The following is a 22,301-nucleotide window of genomic DNA, read 5'->3' as shown; positions in this document are numbered from 1 at the left end:
ATGAATATAAATATCCAGTGAGTGACTAAAAGGACCAAAAATAAGAGGGAAAACTTCCAGGCCTACAGTGAGCTTCTCTGATTTTCCATTTACTACTTGGGTAGGAACGATTCTTGGAAATGATCACAAACACAATAATTACTGGCTTGATTCTAAACAGATTTGCAGTCACTCCTTTTCATGTTATTTTTGGCATGCTGACTGTGGCCGTGGCATGCTGTAATGTTGACATAATTGGTTTCTCAGAAAACAAGATCTGTGACAATTTGCTCCATTCTGCTCCAAAGACAATTCGAGCCTTACAAAGTGGGTCTTAAAAATGCACACAATCTTCCCCTTTGCAGCTGCTTCTTGTTTAAAATTGTCAAATTTTCTTAATTAAAATGGAATATTTTTGCTTGGCTTCATCCCACAGATTTTAAAGCTCAAATGACATACTGCCTCTTTTAGACAAAGTGGACATCTTCAAAGAGCCAGACAAAGGCCCTAATTGCCTTATCAGCAGAGCTCATTTTTAAGTTTGTACTTAGTATTATTCGTCTAGATTAGATTTTATCCAATCAGAACCTTAAGAGGCCTCCTTTCAGCCATAAGGTTGCAAAGAGTATATAATTCAGCCCAAGTTGTGATTTCCGATGAAACAGTCCATGTGCTTCCTGAGTTCTCCTCATTGGTTTGCCATTACATGGTTCTCAAACCGAGGATTCCTAACTTTTCATTTCAACTCAGACTGCCTCTCCGATTGCAAGATCATTCATACAACTCTTTTCATAACACCAGCATATCTAATACACAACTTAAACAATGTCCAAAAACGTGAAAATAAGCAGATAAAAAAAACAAAACAAGAAGATATAGTGGATTTTCCATGAATTTTAAAAAGAGTTACCTATGTATTGGATAAGTGGGAGTCATATGGATACAGATATTCCATCTGCCTTCAACAGCTAACAATAAGTCAGGTCAAAGCCAAGAACCTGGATCAGTAACCAAGTCTCCCCTGTGGAGACTAAGTCCTTAGTCCTCTCCGCTCCCTGCCATCCCCAGCACAGGGATCCAGCAGGATGGGGGATTGGAAGCACAGAAATAATGCAGAAAAAAGGAAGAGCAAGTATACACTTCTGTTTACCAACATTTTCTAAGCACATGTTTGGAGATAAGGGGTTGAAATTGGGAATTGATAGTAAAAGCACACAAGGGGACCTTGTAAGGCTGAGAGTTCTAAACCTGGATTATAGTGATGGTTGCACAAAATAAGCACTTATGGCATTTAAATTGCAGCTCAGTAAAGAAGTATTTTTTTTAAGCCAGTATATGACTTGCTAAAATCCCTTCTCTTTGATACAGCAAGAAGTTATTTTACATAGCAGAGGTTTCGATGAACTGCACTGTGACGAAAAATGCCATTGTTTTAAATCAAAAAGATGAGCATGAAAAGAAGCAAATGACTCTAATTTCAAGATACTGAGACTTTGGGATTATTTATCAGCACAAAATACCCTGAGCCATTCTGATTAACACAGAAATTAGAATCTTTGCAAAGAATACGAACAACTCAAGAGAGAAAAAAGCCAAGCAATGCAATTTAAAAAGGAGCAATAAGTAGTAAAAAGACATTTCTTTTTATAATTATTATTTTTTATTGGAAAGTCATATTTACAGAGAGAAGGAGAGACAGAAAGATCTTCAATCTGCTGATTTACTCCCCAAGTGGCCACAACAGCTGGATCTAAGCTGATCTGAAGCTAGAAGTCAGGAACCTCCTCCAGGTCTCTCACGCGGGTGCAGGGTCCCAAGGCTTTGGGCTGTCCTCGACTGCTTTCCCAGGTCACAAGCAGGGAGCTGCATGGGAAGTGGAGCTGCCGGGATTGGAACTAGCTCCCATATGGGATCCCGGCAGATGCAAAGCAAGGATTTAGCTACTAGGTTGTTGCGCTGGGCTCCAGTCATTTCTTAAAAGATGGCTTACAAACAGCCAACAGGTACATGAAAAATGCTCAAAGTCTCCAATCATAAGGGAAATCATAGCCATGATGATATCACCTTATTCCACAATGTTTAGCTATTATCAAAAGACAAATTTTCTAAGTATTGGCAAGGATGTGGAGAAAAAGGAACCCTTGCACACTGTAGTGGGAATGTAAATTAGCACAGCCACTGTGAGAAACAGCTTGGAGATCTTCACACAGACAAATAGAACTACCATAGGTCCAGCAACCCAACTTCTGTGAATATGTACATCCAATGCAAATAAACTCTGTCAGTCAAAGAGAAATACCTGTGTTCACCGCAGCACCATTCACAACAGCCAGCAAAGACAAAGAATCAGCTGATGAATGGAGAAAAGGTGGTACATACACATAAGAGTATGTTATTCAGTCATTAAAAAGGATGAAGTGGGCCCAGCAGCGTGGCCTAGCGGCTAAAGTCCTCACCTTGAAAGCCCGGGATCCCATATGGGCGCCGGTTCTAATCCCGGCAGTTCCACTTCCCATCCAGCTCCCTGCTTGTGGCCTGGGAAGGCAGTCAAGGACGGCCCAAAGCTTTGGGACCCTGCACCCACGTGGGAGACCCGGAAGAGGTTCCAGGTTCCTGGCTTCAGATCGGCGCGCACCGTCTGTTGCGGCTCACTTAGGGAGTGAATCATCGGATGGAAGCTCTTCTCTGTCTCTCCTCCTCTCTCTGTATAACTGACTTTGTAACAAAATAAATAAATCTTTTTAAAAAAAAGGATGAAGTTTTGTCATTTGCAACGGCATCGATGGAACTGAAAGAAATCATGTTAAGCACAGAAAAACAAAAATCACATGAGCTCATTCAGATATGTGGGGAAAAACAGCTGATTTCATAAATGTTCCAAATACAGTCATGGTTATCAGAGTCTGGGGAAGAGAGAAAAAGCAGATATTGGAGATTATAGATTGGCAGGTACTAGGTTATATACTTAGAGAAAAAGGAAGAAGCTCTAAAATTTTACCACTCAGTGTAAACATAATATAACAGAACTGTATACTTCTGTAGTTTAAGATAACTAGAAGTAGCAATTTTAGAAGTTTTCACTAAAAGAAGTGCTAAATATTTGAAAGTATAAATATATTTACCCTGCTTGGACATTACACAATCCATACACAATTATACATATAATAAAACATCGCATAGTGTCCCAGAAGATTTTTTGATTCCAGAAATGGTCTAGACTAATCAGTATGAAGTCAGTGGGACGGGCAGCAGGGTGTACGGCATTCTCTGCTGCAGTCACTTGTCATGCTGCAGATTCAGACAGTCAAGAAGCAGATGAAGCTTTTGAGAGCGTGGTGTTGCTACACTTTAACTGACCTTTGGCTTCCAGGAGAAACTGCGACTATTGCTCAGCTCCTGAGGGACAACCATTGCCCTGGCAGCCACTTCAGACATGGCCAAAATCACAGCAGAAAGTGGAGTGTCTCTGAAAGTGGGGCTAGATGCCACAGAGGAGAAAGGATCAAAACCGAAGATCAGTTCCTGTTCTCAAGGTAGGGAGGCTTCCAAGAAGAGATGCTAAGATTGGGACGGACCAGTACTGTTGGATTTCCTGTGCTTCACTGTTCCCTGTCTGAGGGAACGTGTGCCTGATTGTTCTGCAACTTCTATGCAGTCAGTATACCAGTTCTATGTGGAGAACAAACAGCATTTTGCTTGACAGGAGTGGATGAAACCGATCCACGCTGGGTTAACAGGGCATGTTTTAGAGCCCATGCCTAGCCAGGATTTGGGCGTTAGCACTCTGGAGCAAAGCAAGCAGATTTTACTTGTAGAGAGAGAATCAGTTATCTAGTAACCAGAAAGGCTGCGAGTAATGCTCTTCAGAAGTTCCATCTGTTACTTCTCCATCCAGACACACACTACGGTCATGTGCTTGTTTCCAGGTGAAATTAAAGCCAAGCTATGCAATATGCTTTGAACGTGAACTTCCAAGTGAATGATTTAAGACCCAATTCATATATATCATGCTCCCTCATCATTTCATTCCAGGTGGTTCAGACTCCAGCAGTGGGGGATAATGTGGAGCTGGCCCCAGGAATACAGATGAAGCACACCAAGAAAGAAGCCCTTGCTCTGTGGATATCCTCTTGCTTCTGAAGCCTGTGAACCTCTCCTACCTTCCTGTGAAACACATATTCATGACAAAGAACCAAAGACAGACAGTGAGGGACAGGACACATTGAGAAAATCATAGTGGATCAGCCCAAATGGAGATATGGCAAACAGGCGAACCACTTGGCTTCCTGTACCCATGGTTTAGACTACATTTCCCTGCCTCTACTGTCAGTAAGTTAAGCTGAGTAACTGTGTTCTAGCCAAAGGAGCTTGAACACATGATACACATTGCATCACCTCCTACATCCAAGCCTCCACCTTTGGCCACTTGCTACAAGGTACAGCAGTAAAGTCACTGGGGATACCTAGAACTCCTGTTCAAAGTGCATAGTTTTGCCACATGATAAGGCAGACAGCTTGATTAGGGCCATGAGCTGGAAGCCACAGACTCCTCTGCCCTATATAATCCACTTATGTGTCAAAAATTCCCCCTCACCAGGATATATCTCCCCTCATCTGGAATCTGGACATTTAGTCATTGCTATTCTGACCTTGCAAGAGATGTGCAACTAGCAGGGACTTTCTTTCGTCAGAGACTAGGATGAGGAGGCACTGAAGTTACCTCCCTCTATCATTCCCTCCCCTACAATTCTTCCCTTCCTGGCCTGCTCCAACCTTTAAGTATGCCCGTGTGTGTGTGTGCATGCACACACTTTCTCACCTTTTTAACTAAACTTTACCACTTTGTGTACTGTATATGTGCCTGTGCTTAGAACGCTTTTCTACACAGAAGGGTACGACATGGATTAAAAGCAAGCCCCACTTTTCCCAGTTGATATCAGAGCAGCTGTGTGGAAGCGGAATTCAGTCCATCTCCATCTCAGCAGTACGCGGGTTCTGAATCCTGAAGCTCTGTTCCTTGGGCTCTCTCAGAGTTTGGCTCAGGAAGGTCAGCTGAAACGCACATGTTGATGTCTTCAGTGTTTCTAATTCTGGTAGTTGCAGGAGAGAAAAGGCCAATTCAAACTGCTGGTGTTAATAGGATTTGGGCAGAGGAAGGGGAAGAGTGAGCCAGTTGATGAATGTCTGCTGATTTCTAAGTGTTTCCAATGCTTTTGTAATTAATTCTCCCAGTAAGCTACTATTGGTGGAAAAACTTAGTGAGGCATTTTTGGGTTTGTTTTCAAAATATAACAATAGAATATCTTGAGTATGTTGTAAGAAACTAATTCTAAAAATCTGTCCATTGCTTTGGGCAACCTATCCTATACTTCAGACCAACTTTTATAACAAGTACTCAAGACAGTGGATGCTCTAAAGTAGTCCTGGATTAATGAGTAGCCTTGGAATGGATACAATGGAGGGAGGAGGAGCATGTGCAGTCATTAATGGAATCTGCCCTATGTACTCTAGCAGTAGCAAAGATGTTAAAGATGTTAGAAATCTTCATGCTCAGACTAGAAGGCTTTATAACATGCACAGAGACAATCTATCAGTACCCAGTAATGAGGAAACAGTAAGATTTATTCTTCCTTCTTAAAGGGCACTACACATGTGGTTTGTTTTTTCCAAGTATGCTCATCCTGATTAATGAAGTTGGCTGTTTCAGAATCCAGCAGCTTCTTAAAATAATGATGATCCTGCAGAGGCCACAGCGATTGGCAGTGACAGACGACAATTCTCCAGCTTGTGCGATAGATCCATTAGAATAGAAATGGGTTTCCAAATCCAAGACAGGCAGGAAACAGAAGATGGATCATTACTTGTTAGTACCCACTTAATGTTGAGGATCAGAAATCTCGGGAGTAGGGGCGGAGAATGAGATGGGATAAGGAGGTAACTTGATTAGAGCGTGCTGGAAGCCACACACACACCCCTACCCGCTTAACTCCCAGCTCCATTCCATGTTTGCCTAGCCACTTATGTATCAAATAGTTCCCTTCCCAGCATCTCTCTCTTTTCACCTAGAGATATTGCATGGTGCCACGTAGCCACCACCCTTGAGGCCTTATAAAAGAAGTTGGCAGTTAGCAGGGACTTTCTTCTTTCATCAGGCATGAGGCATGGAAGGTGCCCTTCCTGGCCCACTGTACTCCTTAACTACACTCACATGTGTTTGCCCTCAGACCTGTTAATCTTCACCACTTAGTGCACTTTACATGTGCCTATAATAAGCATGCTACTCTTAAGCAGAAAGATGCCTCCCACCATAGCTTAAACACCAGTTACTCCACTTTCAAAGCAGCTGCCTGGTAATGTGCGTCCTTCTGTTAGGGAGAAAGGTAGACAGACACCAGCTTACTGGGTAATAGCAGTCATAGAGAAAAGGCAAGAAACTCATGGAACATAGCAGCACTAGAAGCCTTCAGAAGCAGTCTATTTATACGTGAAAGTTGTGTGTCCCATAACCATGGAGAGGGGTTCCGGTCACCATCCTGGGGACATCCCAGGGGAATCTTCGCAGCCAGTGTCAAGGAAGCTTTCTGGGGATCCAGTAGCCTCAGAAGGGTATTTCATGAATTCCACACCCACGAAGTCTTTCACCCAGCAATATCTCTATAAAGAGGGAGGGAAAAGAGAAATGAAGGGAAGAATTGACCCCATATCCATGGAAACCCATCTAAATGCAGACTGGGCTCTGTATTCATTGCTGACTTGCCCATCTGGCCTGCCAAGTGTACTGTTTTTTCATTAAACTTTGCTAATTTGCTTACCACCAATCTGACTCCCATGTGAAATTCTTTTCTTAGGGTAGACAAGAACCTCTGTTCCAGCCTTCTCTGATAATACTCACAGAGACAGTGGATGATGGCTCAAGCACTTGGTTCCCTGTCCCTGCCTCCAACTTAAGAAAACCTATGTCAAATAAACAAAAAAAAAATTTATCTTTTTAGAAGGGCAGACTTCAGCAGTCATTTGAGTTGAAGACTGCAGAGGCACAAGACTGAAAGAATAGAGTTACTGAATTACGTAAGAGAAAGCTACCCAGTGAATTAAACATCTGGATTTTGACAGACATGAGCCTAACTCACACAGAGAAAGAAGGGAAATATTCCATTTTGGATTAGCCTACTGTGGGTTCCGTATGCCTCCCCCTCGCCGCTAGTCTTCTGATAGCTGACTGAAGTAGAACTGTTCCCATTTTACGGAGGGATTGGACAAAGTGCAGAGTGGCTGAGGAGGACTATCACAATGCCACAGCCTAGCCTAGTGGGCTTAAATACAGACCACCTGATTTCCAGGGACAAGCACTTTCCTTCGGTACAATGCAAAATGCTGAAGATTCCTCCTAAAACTGACACATTACCCACTAATCTACATCTCTAAGCTATGGAGCAGAAGAGAGAGAGAGAGAGCGCAATCCTACACAACTCTCCCCAGGTTCGTGTTTTCACACCCAGCACTCAACCAAGAACATGGCACAAAGAAGGGCTTTTTATATTTGCCTGATAAATTTAGACTTAGGGAAAAAAAGAAACAAAACTTGGAAGTTGATATCACATGACAATGAGAGATCAGCAAAACATGTTTCATACAGCTTTCACAGTAAGTCAACCACAGTAAGACTTATAAGTCCATCAGCTGTAATTTATTTAAATAAAAATTGCATGTTGTAGGTGAACCACTTGCAGCAATATGAAAATACAGAATTCTGAGGAAATATCCAACTGAAACTCATAACCAATAATGCAGAATACTCTTATAATATTAAGAAATAAAACATGTTGATTTTCAAGCTGTGATTGTTTTTGCACTGAAAAATATAAGTTCTAAGATGACATCTGTTTTCTAAAACGTCTTAATGGCAAAAAATAGGCAGTGGGATCGCTGTCTCCATGTTGAAAATGTAGCTCTCACATCAGCATTAACTTACAAATCACAGATGTTAAAATTAACACAACATCAACAGAACACTCAACGGGAATGTCATTTTTATATTACAAACATCAGCAGTTCACGGTTTTCTTTCTTCATCACTTATATTGATAAAAATGCTTTGATAACGACAATCTATCTCACTTTCTGATACCAGCACGTTTCTACTTGATCAGCAGATGGATGATACTAACACATTCATTTACCATAGAGATCGTATCTTTAGTTTCTAAAAACGTTTTGCTCTGTGAAATTGTGACCGCTGAAAATGGAAAAGATAGGAATCCATGTTCAAATGTAGCCAGGAAAGAGTGGGATACACTGATGATGATTTTTATTGAGGACATTTCATTACAAAGTACGTATAGCTTTGATGCGATGATCCAACAGGGAACTGCCTGATGCCAAGGCTTTCAAGCTGACTTTCAGGAATTCAAGCAAAAGTGAAAGATCATGTTACTAAAGAATTTTGAAATCCTCCTACATGTCAGGTGAATATTACAATTAGGTACCTATATCACAAAACAGGTTTACTTTCTATGTTTTAAGGCAAAGCAAAATTTCCTAAATGAAGCAGTCACAAAATAAATTTGCTTTGGAAATAAATTTCAGCAATGTGCTAGTAACTTCCTCATTTTTTCTCTACATATACATGTGCACTATATCTATATACACATACATATGCATACTTGTCTACACGTAGAATCTTGCATCAGAAAATTTCAATGTCCCTATTCATATTTGCAAATAAATATTTTCAAACACTAATACAAAGGGATCTTCAAAAAGCCCATGGAAATTTATTTCTGAAAACACTATATATTAATTTCATTTTTTGTATTAAAATAAACTAAATTCCATTTCTCCACAATTTTTTGAAATCCTTTTTAAATAAATTGGTCGATTGTGTTCATTTAGGTATTTGGATGCCAAGATTCAGCAAAGGAAAACAGAATTTTAAAAAATTAACTAGCATAGAATTTCCCCAATACAATATCAGAAGGTAACATATTGCTGAGAATTAAGCAGTTTCTTGGAACACAAGCATCAGTGAAACACATGTGTTCTTTCTCTACAAATTTTAAACAGAACACAACAGTACTTTCTTAGGACATTAAACTGAGCAAATAAATTAACATTTTTGAGTGTTTATCATCTCTTTTGATGTAAATTATTTTCTTTAAAAAAATACAATTCACCCTACACAAAGAAATTGGATACTGTGAAGAATCACTTTAGGAAAGAAATGAATTAATTAAAAAATGTTAAAGCATATTTATCACCTCCAAAATGGTCACCTGGCCATTAGGCTCCATTAACAATATGAGAAAATTAAAATGTAGGTACAGTGTCCAAAATAAAGTGTCTTGCCTTCACATCAAATAAATCTTGAAACATTCTTTAAAGCTGAAAACAGTACTATACTTTATTCAGTTTCGCCAGTTATTAGATTATATGGAGAACAATTTATTTTACTTTTTTTTCCCCTAAATGGTGCCTGCCAAGTACCGATAACTAAAGCAATTTACTAGAAAACATTACTTAGCAAAAAAACAAATATTCCCACTGGGATGTGCCAGCATCCCTTAAATTCATCATTTAAACTACACATTTTTTAGAATGACTAGATTAACAAACAAGGCGTATTGTTATGTTACTATGCAATGAATTTTACTGAATGAAGTTTGATATGAAAGTATTTTGATGTTTCCTATTAAACATTATAACTGTAGGCATTCTTTATTAAACAACACAAACAGATAGATGCTTTGCTTTTTCCAGGCAAAGTTCTGTTACAGTATTATTGTTCTGAATACGTCATGGGTACATTGTAAACAGGAGGAAACAGGCCTAGATGTCTTCTGAACCTAGACTTTCAATTTCATTGAAAGTTTCAGACCAAGAAGCTGCTTAGCCATCTCAGTGTACTAAGTAGTGTGTGTGTGTGTGTGTGTGTGTGTGTGTGTGTGTGTGTGTGTTTTCCCCTAGTGATCAAGCTACAAACAGACTGGACTGGGTTGAATTTCTACAGTACCTCTTGAAAAGAAGTTTTAACTATCATGATCAAATCAACTACTCAATAGGTGTCTTTCTTGATAGGAAATTAGTCTCATGTGTACTCTTTCCTACATTTCAAGTGTCACAGTCTAAAGCCACCAGATCTAACAGCAAAGGTATGAATGACAAACTACCAACAAGGGAGAGCCTGACTGGGGTCTATCACAAACAATCTTACACTTGATGAAAAAACGTGTGTATAAGTGGGTTGGACGAGAGAACAATCCAGAAGAAATCCTTTGTTTAAACTTCTGACAGGACACTACAAAATAGTACCTACTTAAGACTTACACACTGTTACGTATTTATCCACGGATCAATGGTGCTATTAATTAAGCACTGTCTAAAGAAACTTAAAACAGATCTTAATCATATTTATGTATGTTAATTAGGTATCATTAACATTCAGAAATATCAACAGGCAGCAAAAGAAACAAAACTCACAGTATCAAATAAATAATCTGCCAAATTATTTTCTAAGTGATTAACATGTCCAGAAAATTTAAGAAGTGTTGGGCCAGTAGTTCTTGATAACATAAATGGATTGAAAAGGTGTCACTGAATAGTTCAGATTATTATATTGGAAATCATGAAATCTACTAACATCTCAAATTGAAATCACTCTTCTCCAATTTTAACAGTAGTACTTCCTGGAAAAGCAAAGAATGTATATAAAGTCAGCTTTAAATAATGATCTTAAAAGTAAGAACAAGGAGTTCTGCATGGCTAGGATTTAGACAGCATAACATTCAAGCATGCCAGTGGCCTCAATCATCTACTGAACAAATATGACCAAAGCTTAAGGGCATTTAAACAGAAAAAAACAACTTCAGCAATGCTTGTCATAATGCAACCGCACTGACTGGATGGTCAAAGCACACGGCAGGTAAAAACCAGAACCCTAAGAAGCCAGGGAGTAAAGAGGAGTGTATGCACGATACCCCAGATTATCAATGCTCCCTTGCCACTTCACTGGCTCAGCCACAAGCGGCAAGGGCTTCCCTGACTGCCCACAGACTGCAGCACAGCCGCAACTCTGTTCAGAGGCTGGAATGCTCGGGACAGTCTCCTCAGACCCAATCCAGACTCCAAGGTCACAAACTCCTACAGTGCCAAATGATCAAGTCTTCACTAACTCAGTTTCTTTAAATCCATTTGTATTGAATATTTATAAAAATAAGGGTACAATGAAGAAAAAAAAAGGATGCATGAAAAAAATGAAAATTAACCAGATAAATTACAGATATTTTTCTAGTTGTTTACAATGACTATTTTAAATATCCAAAGGATTAGGAATCTCCACTGGCAAAAATCAATATAAAGTGTAATCCTGATGAGAATTAATAACAGGAACATTTGGAACTTATCATGATGTAATCACTAGTGACTTCCTCAGACAGCCCATTGACTTGAAGTCCTGAGTAAGGAATCATGGAGTGGCCTCACTAACCAACGAGCCCAAGCTTCTAGTCCAGGTCTGAATAACAGGCACATATTGCCCTTGCTACATTCACTCCTTTGCAAAAGAGCAACTGCACTGTTTCAGGCTGTTGGCTTGTGCCAGTGATCAGAAATCTTCCTTGAGATTAATTCCAGAAGTCACCTCCCTGTAGCTTCTGCTTCTCTCATTATGCTATCTGAAGTGAGGGGGGCAAAACTCAACGAACTTCTTTATTCTCTAGGACTTAGGACCGTTGTGAACCCAGTGACACAGAAAACATTGAAATAGGTCAAGCCAATGTAGTTAACTTTCCATTAATTGTCAAGCAGAAATCATGTTTTCCTTGCCATCCTTCCTGCAAAGCACAAGCTACCCACATTTACAAAACACCAATCAGAACTCTGGTTCTCTGTTTAAAAAAAAGAAAAGAAAAACAACAACAAAAATGGCAGTTATACCAGGAACTATACAAACTGCACTGTCAGACACATTGGCAGCCCAATCCCATCACATATGCACCTCAAAATATTAAATAAAACATTGCTACTTCAGCACTCATTCTTCACATAACACTTTAAAATTACAAAATAGGGGGCCTGGCGGCATGGCCTAGCGGCTAAAGTCCTCGCCTTGAATGCCCCGGGATCCCATATGGGCGCCGGTTCTAATCCCGGCAGCTCCACTTCCCATTCAGCTCCCCGCTTGTGGCCTGGGAAAGCAGTGGAGGACGGCCCAATGCATTGGGACCCTGCACCCGCGTGGGAGACCTGGAAGAGGTTCCTGGTTCCCAGCTTTGGATCGGCGCGCACCGTCTGTTGCGGCTCACTTGGGGAGTGAATCATTGGACAGAAGATCTGCCTCTCTGTCTCCTCTCTGTATATCTTTGTAATAAAATAAATAAATCTTTAAAAAAAATTACAAAATAATTCCAAAAATTCAACATTAGCTGATGTCACCAGAAACTGGTACCAGCAAAGTATTCTGAACATGACAGGAAACACAAACATCTCTAGCATTAATGGTATTACATTATTTAATAATCCACTAGATTGTCCATCTTACTAAGGAATTATAAAAAAGAATGGGAAGTAATGAATAAATCAAAATAAGAAAATATAACAAAGGAAAAATTTATGGGACAGATGATTCTCTTTCATATATCTTCCAAAAGAATTAAACAAACACTCTTAATTAACAGTTTTTCATTTTATAGCATAATGTCAATAGATATATATGCTTTATAAAATAAAGCTACCAGAGCTCTTTTAATGAGTTTGAATGCTTTTACACAATTATACACAAAAATAAGTATTGAACATATTTCCACACAACTCAGACTAATAATTTTATTTCTTTTTAAAGTTACATAATCTGTAATTATAGCACATGCTGATCTATCTGAAGCAGTGTATAGTCTAAACTCAAGTTGTGCTAACCACCCTCCACCGGAACTGCAGCCCAGGTACCAGGAAACCTTAGAGGCCAGCTGACTTAAGCCTCCGCCTGGGACTCTCACAGCCCATACTGCAATGAGTTCAAACCCGATGGTTGGGATTCCAATCCAGCGACCTGCTAATGTGGCTGGGGAGGCAGCAGATGATGGCTCAAGTACTTGAGTTCCTGCCACCCATTTGGGAGACCCAGATGGAGATCCGGGTTCCTGGCTGCCATCAACAGATCAGCCTCATCTGCTGTAGACATTTAGAGAATGAACCAGTGGAGGGAACTTTCTTCCTGTTTCTCCCTCTCTGTGTCACTCTCTTTCCAATAAATAAATAAAGTATAAGAAAGAAGAATCAGTACTTTGAATGGAAAAAAAAACCCAAACACCTTTTGCTCATAGGATCACACAACAGAGAACAGCAAAGAGCAAATGCATAGTCTATTGTTGTTGTCAAAAGCATTAATAAATTTGAAGTTTTTGAATTCCTATGCTTCTGTTATAACAGAGACCACAGACTCAGCCAATATTAATGTTGAGAAGGTAACCAGTGCATTAAAAATCCTAATGCTGCTTCCCCCAGCAGGGAAACTGAAGCCCATAAGGGTAACAAGTCATGGAACCCACAGAGACAGACTTCTCATTTCCTATCAAAGGCAGAGGATGCTACGACAAAGTCATTGTTTAAAAACTGAAATAGAAAGGGGACAAAACATCAATTTTTCAACTCATAAACCATTTTTCCTTTTTCTGGATCCAGTCTGGTCCTTAGCCACATGACACACAGAAAGGATAGGAGGGAGGGAGAGGAATGGTGATGAATGGAAAATAATATACACACGGTGGGAGTGGTTTAGACTACACATTTTCGTATTGTTGAAAATAAATAGACCAGTTCACGGTTATAAAGCTGAAGGGGCCTTGTGAGTCATCGGTTCCTTGTCCATTTCACAGATGACAATATAGTGAGAGGCACAAGGAGCCAGGGACCACTCCAAAGGTCACTTCATTAACTGCTCACTGGTGACAGAGCCAGGACCATGTACAGCTGGGCTCTTTCTCACTCTAGGCCCTGTCTCCTAACTCAAGGACTAAGCATAGTCCAAGTATTTACAAGGAATAATCACAGTGCTAGAGAGATTAGAAAATTAGATCTTGCTCACTGATATCAGAAGTAAAAATTACAGTTATCTTACATATTGATTAAAGCAGCAGGAATTTTGTTTCCTATAATAAAAATAATTGATGCATATATTTCAGCCTACATTGCTAAGATTAAGGATAATTTCCAAAATATGACTTTTATTTCCCTTTAGATACACAAGGTTTTTTAGTTTTGCTGTAATAGACTTAAATACATTCAAAAACAGGTATTCCCTCAAAAATGTTCTCATCTTTACCTGGTTTAAAAAATCCCATAGCTTAGTATTTCAGAAGTTAGATACACGTATTTTTAATTTAGACATTACATTACCCCATCTCTGTCCATGCTCTCCACCTGCTCTCTCTAGAGTTTTTAGAAGATCATTGTCAAGCTATTTTTAAATGCAAGAGAGTTATATTTCCACCCCAAAATACTGAAGCTTAACCAACCAATACGTCTGAAAATGACTCAACACATAAGCCATTACTACTTAAACAGTGTTAAAAATTATGTATAACCAGATGTTGTTGTACCTTTAGGTCTTTTAAGAGATTTCCTTATCTCCCAATTAAAATCTAATAAATCCTTTTTGGAGAGCAATATCTAACAATTTTCCAGATACTACTGAATGTCATTTCATAGGAAAAAAAAAATGTAGACCAAAAGTGGATCACTCAGTGACAGAAAACGTTCACAACAAAAATACAAACTATTTTTTTGGGGGGGTCTCTTAGTCACATAATTTCATCTCCTTTTTAATACAAGATCTTAATCTATAGCAGGTAGTGCTTCTGACTGAGGGAACACTGCCTCCTTGGTGTTCTGGTCAGTCACGTTCTGAGGAAGGCTTCCTCCAAAGATGCAGGGCTGCCTGAATTCTGAAGTGCAGTCTGGACTCTAGGGAATAATCCTTGTAGTTGTTTCTGAAAACAATAACAACAAAATTATACTCAAAATTTCTTTGTATCCCATCCCCAAGCACCACACCCCCTCTCCCTCTCTAATCTCCTTATTCACTTTCCAAATCTTAACATGCATTAACAGTGGATCTTAGGAAAATGCAGATTCCAGTTCAGTGGCAGAGGGGGACACCAGACAGCAATAGTCTGTATTTCCAGAAGCCTTTGGGAGTGTTCCAAATGTCAAATATTGAGTTGCAAGGTTCTACTTAATCCCAAAGCCACTCACAAGCACAGCAAGGAGGTTATGAGGAGGTCTAACAAACTTAATCCTTTGGGTTTCTTGAAATTGGAAAGTTTTAAGGAAGGCTCATAAAAACATGGTGAACACAGCCAATCAGTTTAAAAAAAATGCATTGGAAACTTAATGCAAAAACAGATGCATGAAAGAAAACAGGATTACTAAAGACACCAAATTTCTCATTCCAATGCTTATACACCTATTAGGAAATATCAGAATGGACCACAGAAACCCAAGATTATAAGAACCCAACTTAGGGCATTAATGTTCACGTGATTAGAATCATTAACAATATGCAAAATTTAGTAGTATGTTGGTCTGAAGTGGCCCTATAACCTCTTTGTTAGGACTTACATGCTTTTCTATAGCTGTTCATCTACACCTTTCTAAGGGCTACTTACTGGTAACCAGGAAGATGTATTATTTGTAAACTAATGTCAACACCTTACTGGAGGTTACCAAAGAATTAACCGAGTATTTTCTAAATGTCTGGCAACCAAAAGAGGCAAATCTGCAAAGCTCCCAGTATGAGAGTACTTCAAAAAGTTCATGGATAATGGAGATGAGAGATAAGCTTGAGTGCAAAACAAAAAGGAAAGAAATTTATGAATGATTTTTTTTTCAACAAAACCAAGGTTCATACAGGAGTGAGGAGCGGGGCAGGTGTTTGACCTATGCTTAAACCATCTGTTGAGACATCTGTATTCTGCATCCCAGAGCTTGGGGATGCAAGGGCGGACTCAAGTAATTGGGCCCTGACACTCACATGGAAGACTTGGATTGGACTTCCAGCTCCCAGGTTCAGCCTGACTCAAATCTAGCCATTGTAGGCAATTGGTAAGTGAACCAGTATATGGGTGTGTGTGTCTCTCTCTCTCTCTCTCCGACACATTAAATAAGTAAATAGATAATTTTACAAGTTTAATTTAAAATGCATATGAAATTATTATGAACAGGTATCAGAATTTTTGCACCTACATAATCTTATATTTTCAGTTCAATTCTCCATGAACCGTTCGGAAGTTCTCTCATACCTAAAGAAAACTTCAGATAGCTGACAGTCCTGGGAAAAGTATTTGCAAGACCAGCACCCTCTCGACTTAGTGGTGATGTCTGGCTGCTGCTCAGCTGTAGACACTTGCCATTTACATTCATCATTATCAATTTGTCTTACTGTGCACTGCCTAAGAAGGACGTGAATTTGTCTATATAATGAATACATGGAACAGTAGTATTAACAGTGTGTAACTTTCTAATAGCTTAATATGAAGGCATACAGATATTAAATACTAGTCATCCTCATACACATCTACTGACTCTACAGTCATGTACTTATCTTTTTTTAATTTTAAGGATGCCCTCTGGACTTCATCATGCCCCTGAAGCTTCCCACTATACTCTATTTGCAGTAAACATATTCAAAGAGTCATCTAATGTAGCTGACTCCATTTTGCCTTCTCAGCTCACTTGTCAAAATCCCTAGTGACTGGCTTGAGCAGGAACGTGTCCCAACTTGCTGAAGAGCAGCTGCTGCCCTCCTAACTGACCTCTTTTCTTCACGAAACATTCTGTTCAGCTGCCTTTCTAGGGTGACTTCCTAACTCACATGATCTTATCAAGAGGATCTTAACATTCTTCATCTTTTTTTTTTTTTAATCTCAGCAAGGGCAGTATAACCCAGGCACTGTGTTAGAGCTTCCACCAGCCACGTAACTTTCTCAAAACGATCTCAAGTCTCACTGGCTCTAGTGCTGGTGACTTTGACGTTGATGTGTTCATTCTAAATCTTACTACTGAACTCCATGCACGTATTTTTGACTGTTAATTTATTATCTTCACATAGGATACATACTAGATGTCTCAAAATATCATGGTCCAAAAGAAAATTTCCTTTCTCTTCCTTAAATTATTATATTTTCTATGTCAATGAAAAGCATGATCATCAACCCAGTGGTGGAACCCCATCACCTACAGATTCCCTAGTTCTGGCTTCTGGTGACTTCCAGTGGCTATTTTTCCCAAAACTACCTTTATTTTTTACGAATGTATTTATTACTTATTTTAAAGTCAGAGTTGAGCGAGAGAAGGCTCTGCTATGTGTGAGTTCACTCCCCAGGTGGCCAAAGTGGACCAGGGCTGGGTCAAGCCGAAGCCAGGAGCCAGAGCTTCATCTGGTCTCCCATATGGGTAGCATGGGTACAAATACTAGGACTACCCTCTGCTGCTTTTCCCAGGCCATTAGTTGGATCAGAATTGGAGCAGCGAGGGCACAAACCAGTACCTTATCTTCTATGCCATACTGGCAGCCCCTCAAAACTAGCTTTAACTGTGTACATCTCAACTACAGTGCCACCTCCTCTTGAAAATCATTCAGAATCAATTATGCATCACATTGTAAATCTCAACAAAAACACATAACACTGAGATTTTTCTTGTTTAACATCTCCCTGCAGTTAAGACAGTAGACTCACTGTTGAGATTGCAGGTGCCTCTCTACAACCTTGATTATCGTATGGGACACAGCAGATATTCAATGGGTACAAGAGGACTTTCTCAAAGGCCATGGAAACAGTTAATTTAAAGATACATTTATCTTAGTGAAACAAATGTGAAATCTAGGCATAGTTTTCCCATAACATACATTTCCCTGGACTTTCTAAAGACTCCTTACGTATGCTGAACTAGAATGAGTGAAAAATATAGACAAACCACTGAACTATTTATAACTTAGTATTACTCGGGCATTCTTTCTCCACCAAATGAAGGCAAACAGATCACAGGGCCGTGTGTGTATGTGTGTGTGTGTGTGTGCGTGTGCGCCTTAGCTAAGGGAAACATTATCACCCATCTAAGAGCCATTCTCTATCGGAAATAGTAAAAGTATTCTGAAGCCTTCAGACAGGAAGACAGGGCGAGATTCGGGGAAGTATCAAAAAGCATTATAAGGATCAGCAACCTTTCAAGGAAACAGATGTGGTTGAATACACGTGAGGTCAAGTTATGCCACAAGGGCCAAATCTAGACCCGTCCATGTATATTCAAAGGCTACTTTTGATGTCACTGAGCAGTCCAAAGGAGATCTTACACTCTATCATTACTGATCATTACATCAAACATTTGCTGAGTCCTAACATGGAAGACCACGTGTTAGGAATCTTTCACATGGATGCCTACAATCACATTTGTCAATAATCACAGGGTGAGGCATTAAGAGGGTTGGAAATATACTGCCAAAGTCAAAAGTATAAACCAAGAATAAGTATGCAAAAGTAACTAACTTAGCACCAATTTGGTCATTTAAAGTATATAATGTTTCTGTTGTTCTAATGGTATCGACATTCCTGATGTCATGGCAATTGAGGAAAAGCTGCCTTTATTACTTACCTTGCATTTTCTAGAACTTTGATGGCCTTGTCAATTTCCCCTTGGTTTTTATACAAAAATGCTGACTCAAACATAGTGAAGGGCACCAGGTAGTGGTCATACTTCAGGAGTTTTTCACTAAAAGAAGCAAACAAAACACAATGAAGTCTTAACAGACTACGACATATGTCATTATTTTTGGCACATACATCCTCCCCTATGCCTCAGAAAGCAGGTGCATCAGTCAGTCTGTTATCAGAGAAAAGCCACCACTGTACAGCCACGGAACCCAGTAAACTACACAGTGTTTTAATGTATTCTAATGTTTTATTTTTAAGTATAAATCCAGCACTGCTGGTTGTTTATTCTCGCAGAAGTAGATGAATATCAAGCTGTAAAGATGAACCCAGAAGGTGTGTGTTTGGCTAACAGGGAGTTATTCACATTCTATATTGGAATATTGCGTTCAATGGTCATCTTCATTTTCTAACTCCAATTTCCTGCTAATACAGACCCTGGGGAGGGGGTTTATACAACCATGATGGCTCAAGTGGCTGGGTTCCTGTCACCCGTGTGAGAGACCTTGACAGTTCTTGTGTCCCAGCTTAGTCCCAGGCCACTCTCAGCTGTTGGGAGCAAATGAAGGGTGAAGCAGCAAATACAGCACTCCCCACATTCCTCTTATCTCCCTCTGCCACTCAGCATGTCATAACATTCTCACATGACGGTAGCAGGAACTCAAGACTTGAGCCATCATCATTTCTCAGGTGCATTCACAGAGAGCTAGACTGGAAGCAGAGTAGCTGTGAATTGGACTGGCATTCCAAATTAGGAGCTGCAGGCATCCTAAGCAGCAGCGTACCCCGCTGTGCCACAATACTCCCACCCCTAGTCACTCCATGGCTAGTACTCCTAGGTACCCAGGAGGCAGCATTGCAACTCAAGAACTAGGGTGTCTGCTATTCACAAGGGAGACCCCAATGGAGATCCAGGCTCCTGGCTTTGGCCTGCTGCAGCCCCGGCTATTGTGGGAATCTTGGGAGCCAACCTATGAACAAAAATATCTGTATTTGTCTCTGTCTCTCTGCCTTTAAAATCAAATGAAAAAAATCTGAATTGTAAAAAAAAAAAAAAAAGAAAGAAAGAAAAAAAGATTATCACTGCCAGAGTCTGGAAAGACAGTTAATGGTGGGACTATAAAGTCAGCTTTCGTGGGATGTCCTTAAATGGTAAGTGGAAACAAAGAGGGCTGTGTTTCACTCAGACCACACTCTAGTTCATGAAGAACAAGGGAGCTAGCAGATCCTCTTTCTGGTAACAGCCGGGTCAAAGGTCAGCAGCAAGAGACAGAGACGTGTTGCCTCCTCTTCTCACACCTTCCCCACTGTGCTCAGCTTGACTTTACAGCTCCCTCTTACCTTGCCAGGATGTGGCTGAAACACAGTTCCGCCTGCATAGGCCGCTGTAAGTTCTTGAGGCAGCATCCTTTCAATAACTGTACCAAGCACTCATCGTCCACAGAGTATTCGCTGGCGCCTTAAAGACACAACAGAAAAACTCTTTCAAAAATCCTAACGGAGAGGAAAAACTAGCATCCATGAGGCTTCATAGCAATCCCTGAAAAATAAGGAAGCCTCTTTGAGCATTGTTTTTTCTGTCTCTGTACACACAATACAGTACAAATGTGTTGTTTAAAGGACACTGAATTCATCAGCTCATTTGTACACCAGTTTATTAAGGGGTTCACTTTGCTCACTTAAAAAGAATTTCAGGGGGTCACGTTCAGCTTTGTGAGCTAAAACTCAGCAATGGGAAAGGAGAACTTAAATAGAGAGCTCTATTAATTCTATAAAAGATAAAGCCATGAGGCATAAGGAGGCTGCCTCCTCCTGTTGTTTTGGCTCCTAACTATGTTGGCTTCAAAGCAGGCGAGGACAAGAGCTCCATATGGAGAAGCAGATGGCCTTGTACCCATTAAAAATTCAGAAAGTAAAATACCCTCTCCAGGTCATTATGTTTACAACTCATCAATTCTCCCAGGTTATGTTCTTTTGAGGGGGGAATTAAGTCATAAAATTAGACAAAATAGTCCTGAAATACATGAGAGGCCCTAAGTCTGCCCTGCCCCCTCGCCACTCTTCTAACTGCTGGAGGGTAATGGGAAGGATTTGCCTTCCTCACTTCCTGTCTTCTGAAAACAGCTCTTCACCTTTGACAGCCTGAGGCAAATGCAGATGAAACAGAAGGAGCCCCAACAGGAGAGGGACATCTCGCGGACAAAGGTAGCCACCCCACACTGGCCACTTTGCAATTTGTTTTGGCAAGACAGATGCACCTTAGACATCACTCCAAGACTGAATGATAATTTATGCATTCCAGGCTGGGAGGACAGCACAGAGAATTCAGAGATCCCAGGAGTCCCTTGTGTTGAAATCTTCCTGCGTTCTGTACAGAACTGGAAGTCATTGTTGACACGATCTGTTTCAGGTGGTAAGCTGCTCATCAAGGAGATGTGAACAATGCTACTCAGCCAGCTGGACGCAGGGGGGATCATGTTCCTTATAGGTACTGAAAACAGTGTATATACATCTTTAAGCTTTCAAGTTCTGATAAATCATTCATCCAGAAGTCACCTAATACCATCTCTATTATTTATGCAGGACCATTTTTCTGCACCACCCACACCCCTTTATCTGTGCTTGTTAGTGTGGATATTTGCTGCAATGCACATTCAAGAAGCATAGTCTTTCCGGGCCTTTGAGGTCCATGATGGATGATAATTTTTCTTACCATTTTTCTGCTTTCTACTGAGTTCTTGGTAGCATGCTATTGACAGTTTGTTATGACAACATTCTGCTGCTTACTGAATGATGACTTTAACGAGAAACAGACATAAAACCATGGAAAGTTAAATTACTAACAAAGCCAGACTTTTTTTTAGATTTATTTTGTATTCATTTGAAAGTCACAGTTATAGGGTAGGGGGGAGGAAGACAGAAACAGACACAGAAAGTGAGATCTCTCTCATCTTCTGCCTCATTCCTCAAATGGCCCAAACAAGCAGGGCTCCAGGAGCCACTAGCCAGAAGCTTCTCCCAGGTCTCCCATTTGAGTATAGGGGCCTGAATACTCGAGTCATGCTCTGCTGCTTTCCCAGGTGGAAAAGCTGGATAGAAGGGGAGCATCTAGGATTTGAACCAGTATCTATACAAGACACCAGCACCACAAGCAGCAGCCAGATTGGTTAAACCAAAAAGCCAGCCTCCACACTTAAATCTTACATAGATCTTGAGGTGGGATTGTGGCAAATAAGTTCAAAAGTACTACATCCCCACAAAAGCCTTAGAAGCAAAACTATCACATTCTCAGGCCACAGAACACTGTCAGGTGACTATTCTCCCTGAAAATATGCAGGCTCTGTCATGATCCTCAGCCTCAGGAATGAGTTCATGATGAACATCAGGACACACGGTCTCCATCTCGCAGTAGAAAAGATAGCATGGTATAACTACTGAACTACACTCTCATCACAAAAGACCTGCTTAACTTGTTAATAAAACGATGGCTGGAGGAAAAAGAAGTTTGATGCCCAAATTACAAACAATAACTTAACTCTTCAGATGCTAACTGGAATATAACAATTCAAAAAAACCTGAAAATGGAGTTAGAAAGTTGGTAACATTTTCACTTTTATGTAACTT

The 22,301-nt window shown here is 40.1% G+C and overlaps 1 protein-coding gene across 3 annotated transcripts in view; it reads right to left on the bottom strand.

Moving 5' to 3' along the window:
- Positions 1-14,733: 14,733 nt before the first annotated feature.
- TTC39B (tetratricopeptide repeat domain 39B) overlaps positions 14,734-22,301 on the bottom strand; it is a 108,959-nt gene continuing 101,391 nt past the window's right edge. For 2 of the 3 annotated variants that reach the window (XM_058672919.1, XM_058672920.1), the window contains exons 18-20: positions 20,019-20,136; positions 18,622-18,738; positions 16,215-16,442 (exon numbers count right to left, since the gene is read on the bottom strand). In XM_058672919.1, the coding sequence (XP_058528902.1) occupies positions 16,235-16,442; positions 18,622-18,738; positions 20,019-20,136 (443 nt within the window). In that variant the 3' untranslated portion in view covers positions 16,215-16,234. Of the gene's footprint in view, positions 14,961-16,214; positions 16,443-18,621; positions 18,739-20,018; positions 20,137-22,301 lie in introns of those variants that run through there. The other variant, XM_058672921.1, reaches the window with a different exon arrangement.

Source organism: Ochotona princeps, chromosome 14 (genome assembly GCF_030435755.1).
Source record: "Ochotona princeps isolate mOchPri1 chromosome 14, mOchPri1.hap1, whole genome shotgun sequence".
In the NCBI taxonomy this organism is placed as follows: domain Eukaryota; kingdom Metazoa; phylum Chordata; class Mammalia; order Lagomorpha; family Ochotonidae; genus Ochotona; species Ochotona princeps.
Note: the sequence above shows the minus strand (reverse complement) of the source record. Positions and strands in the feature narration are given on the sequence as shown.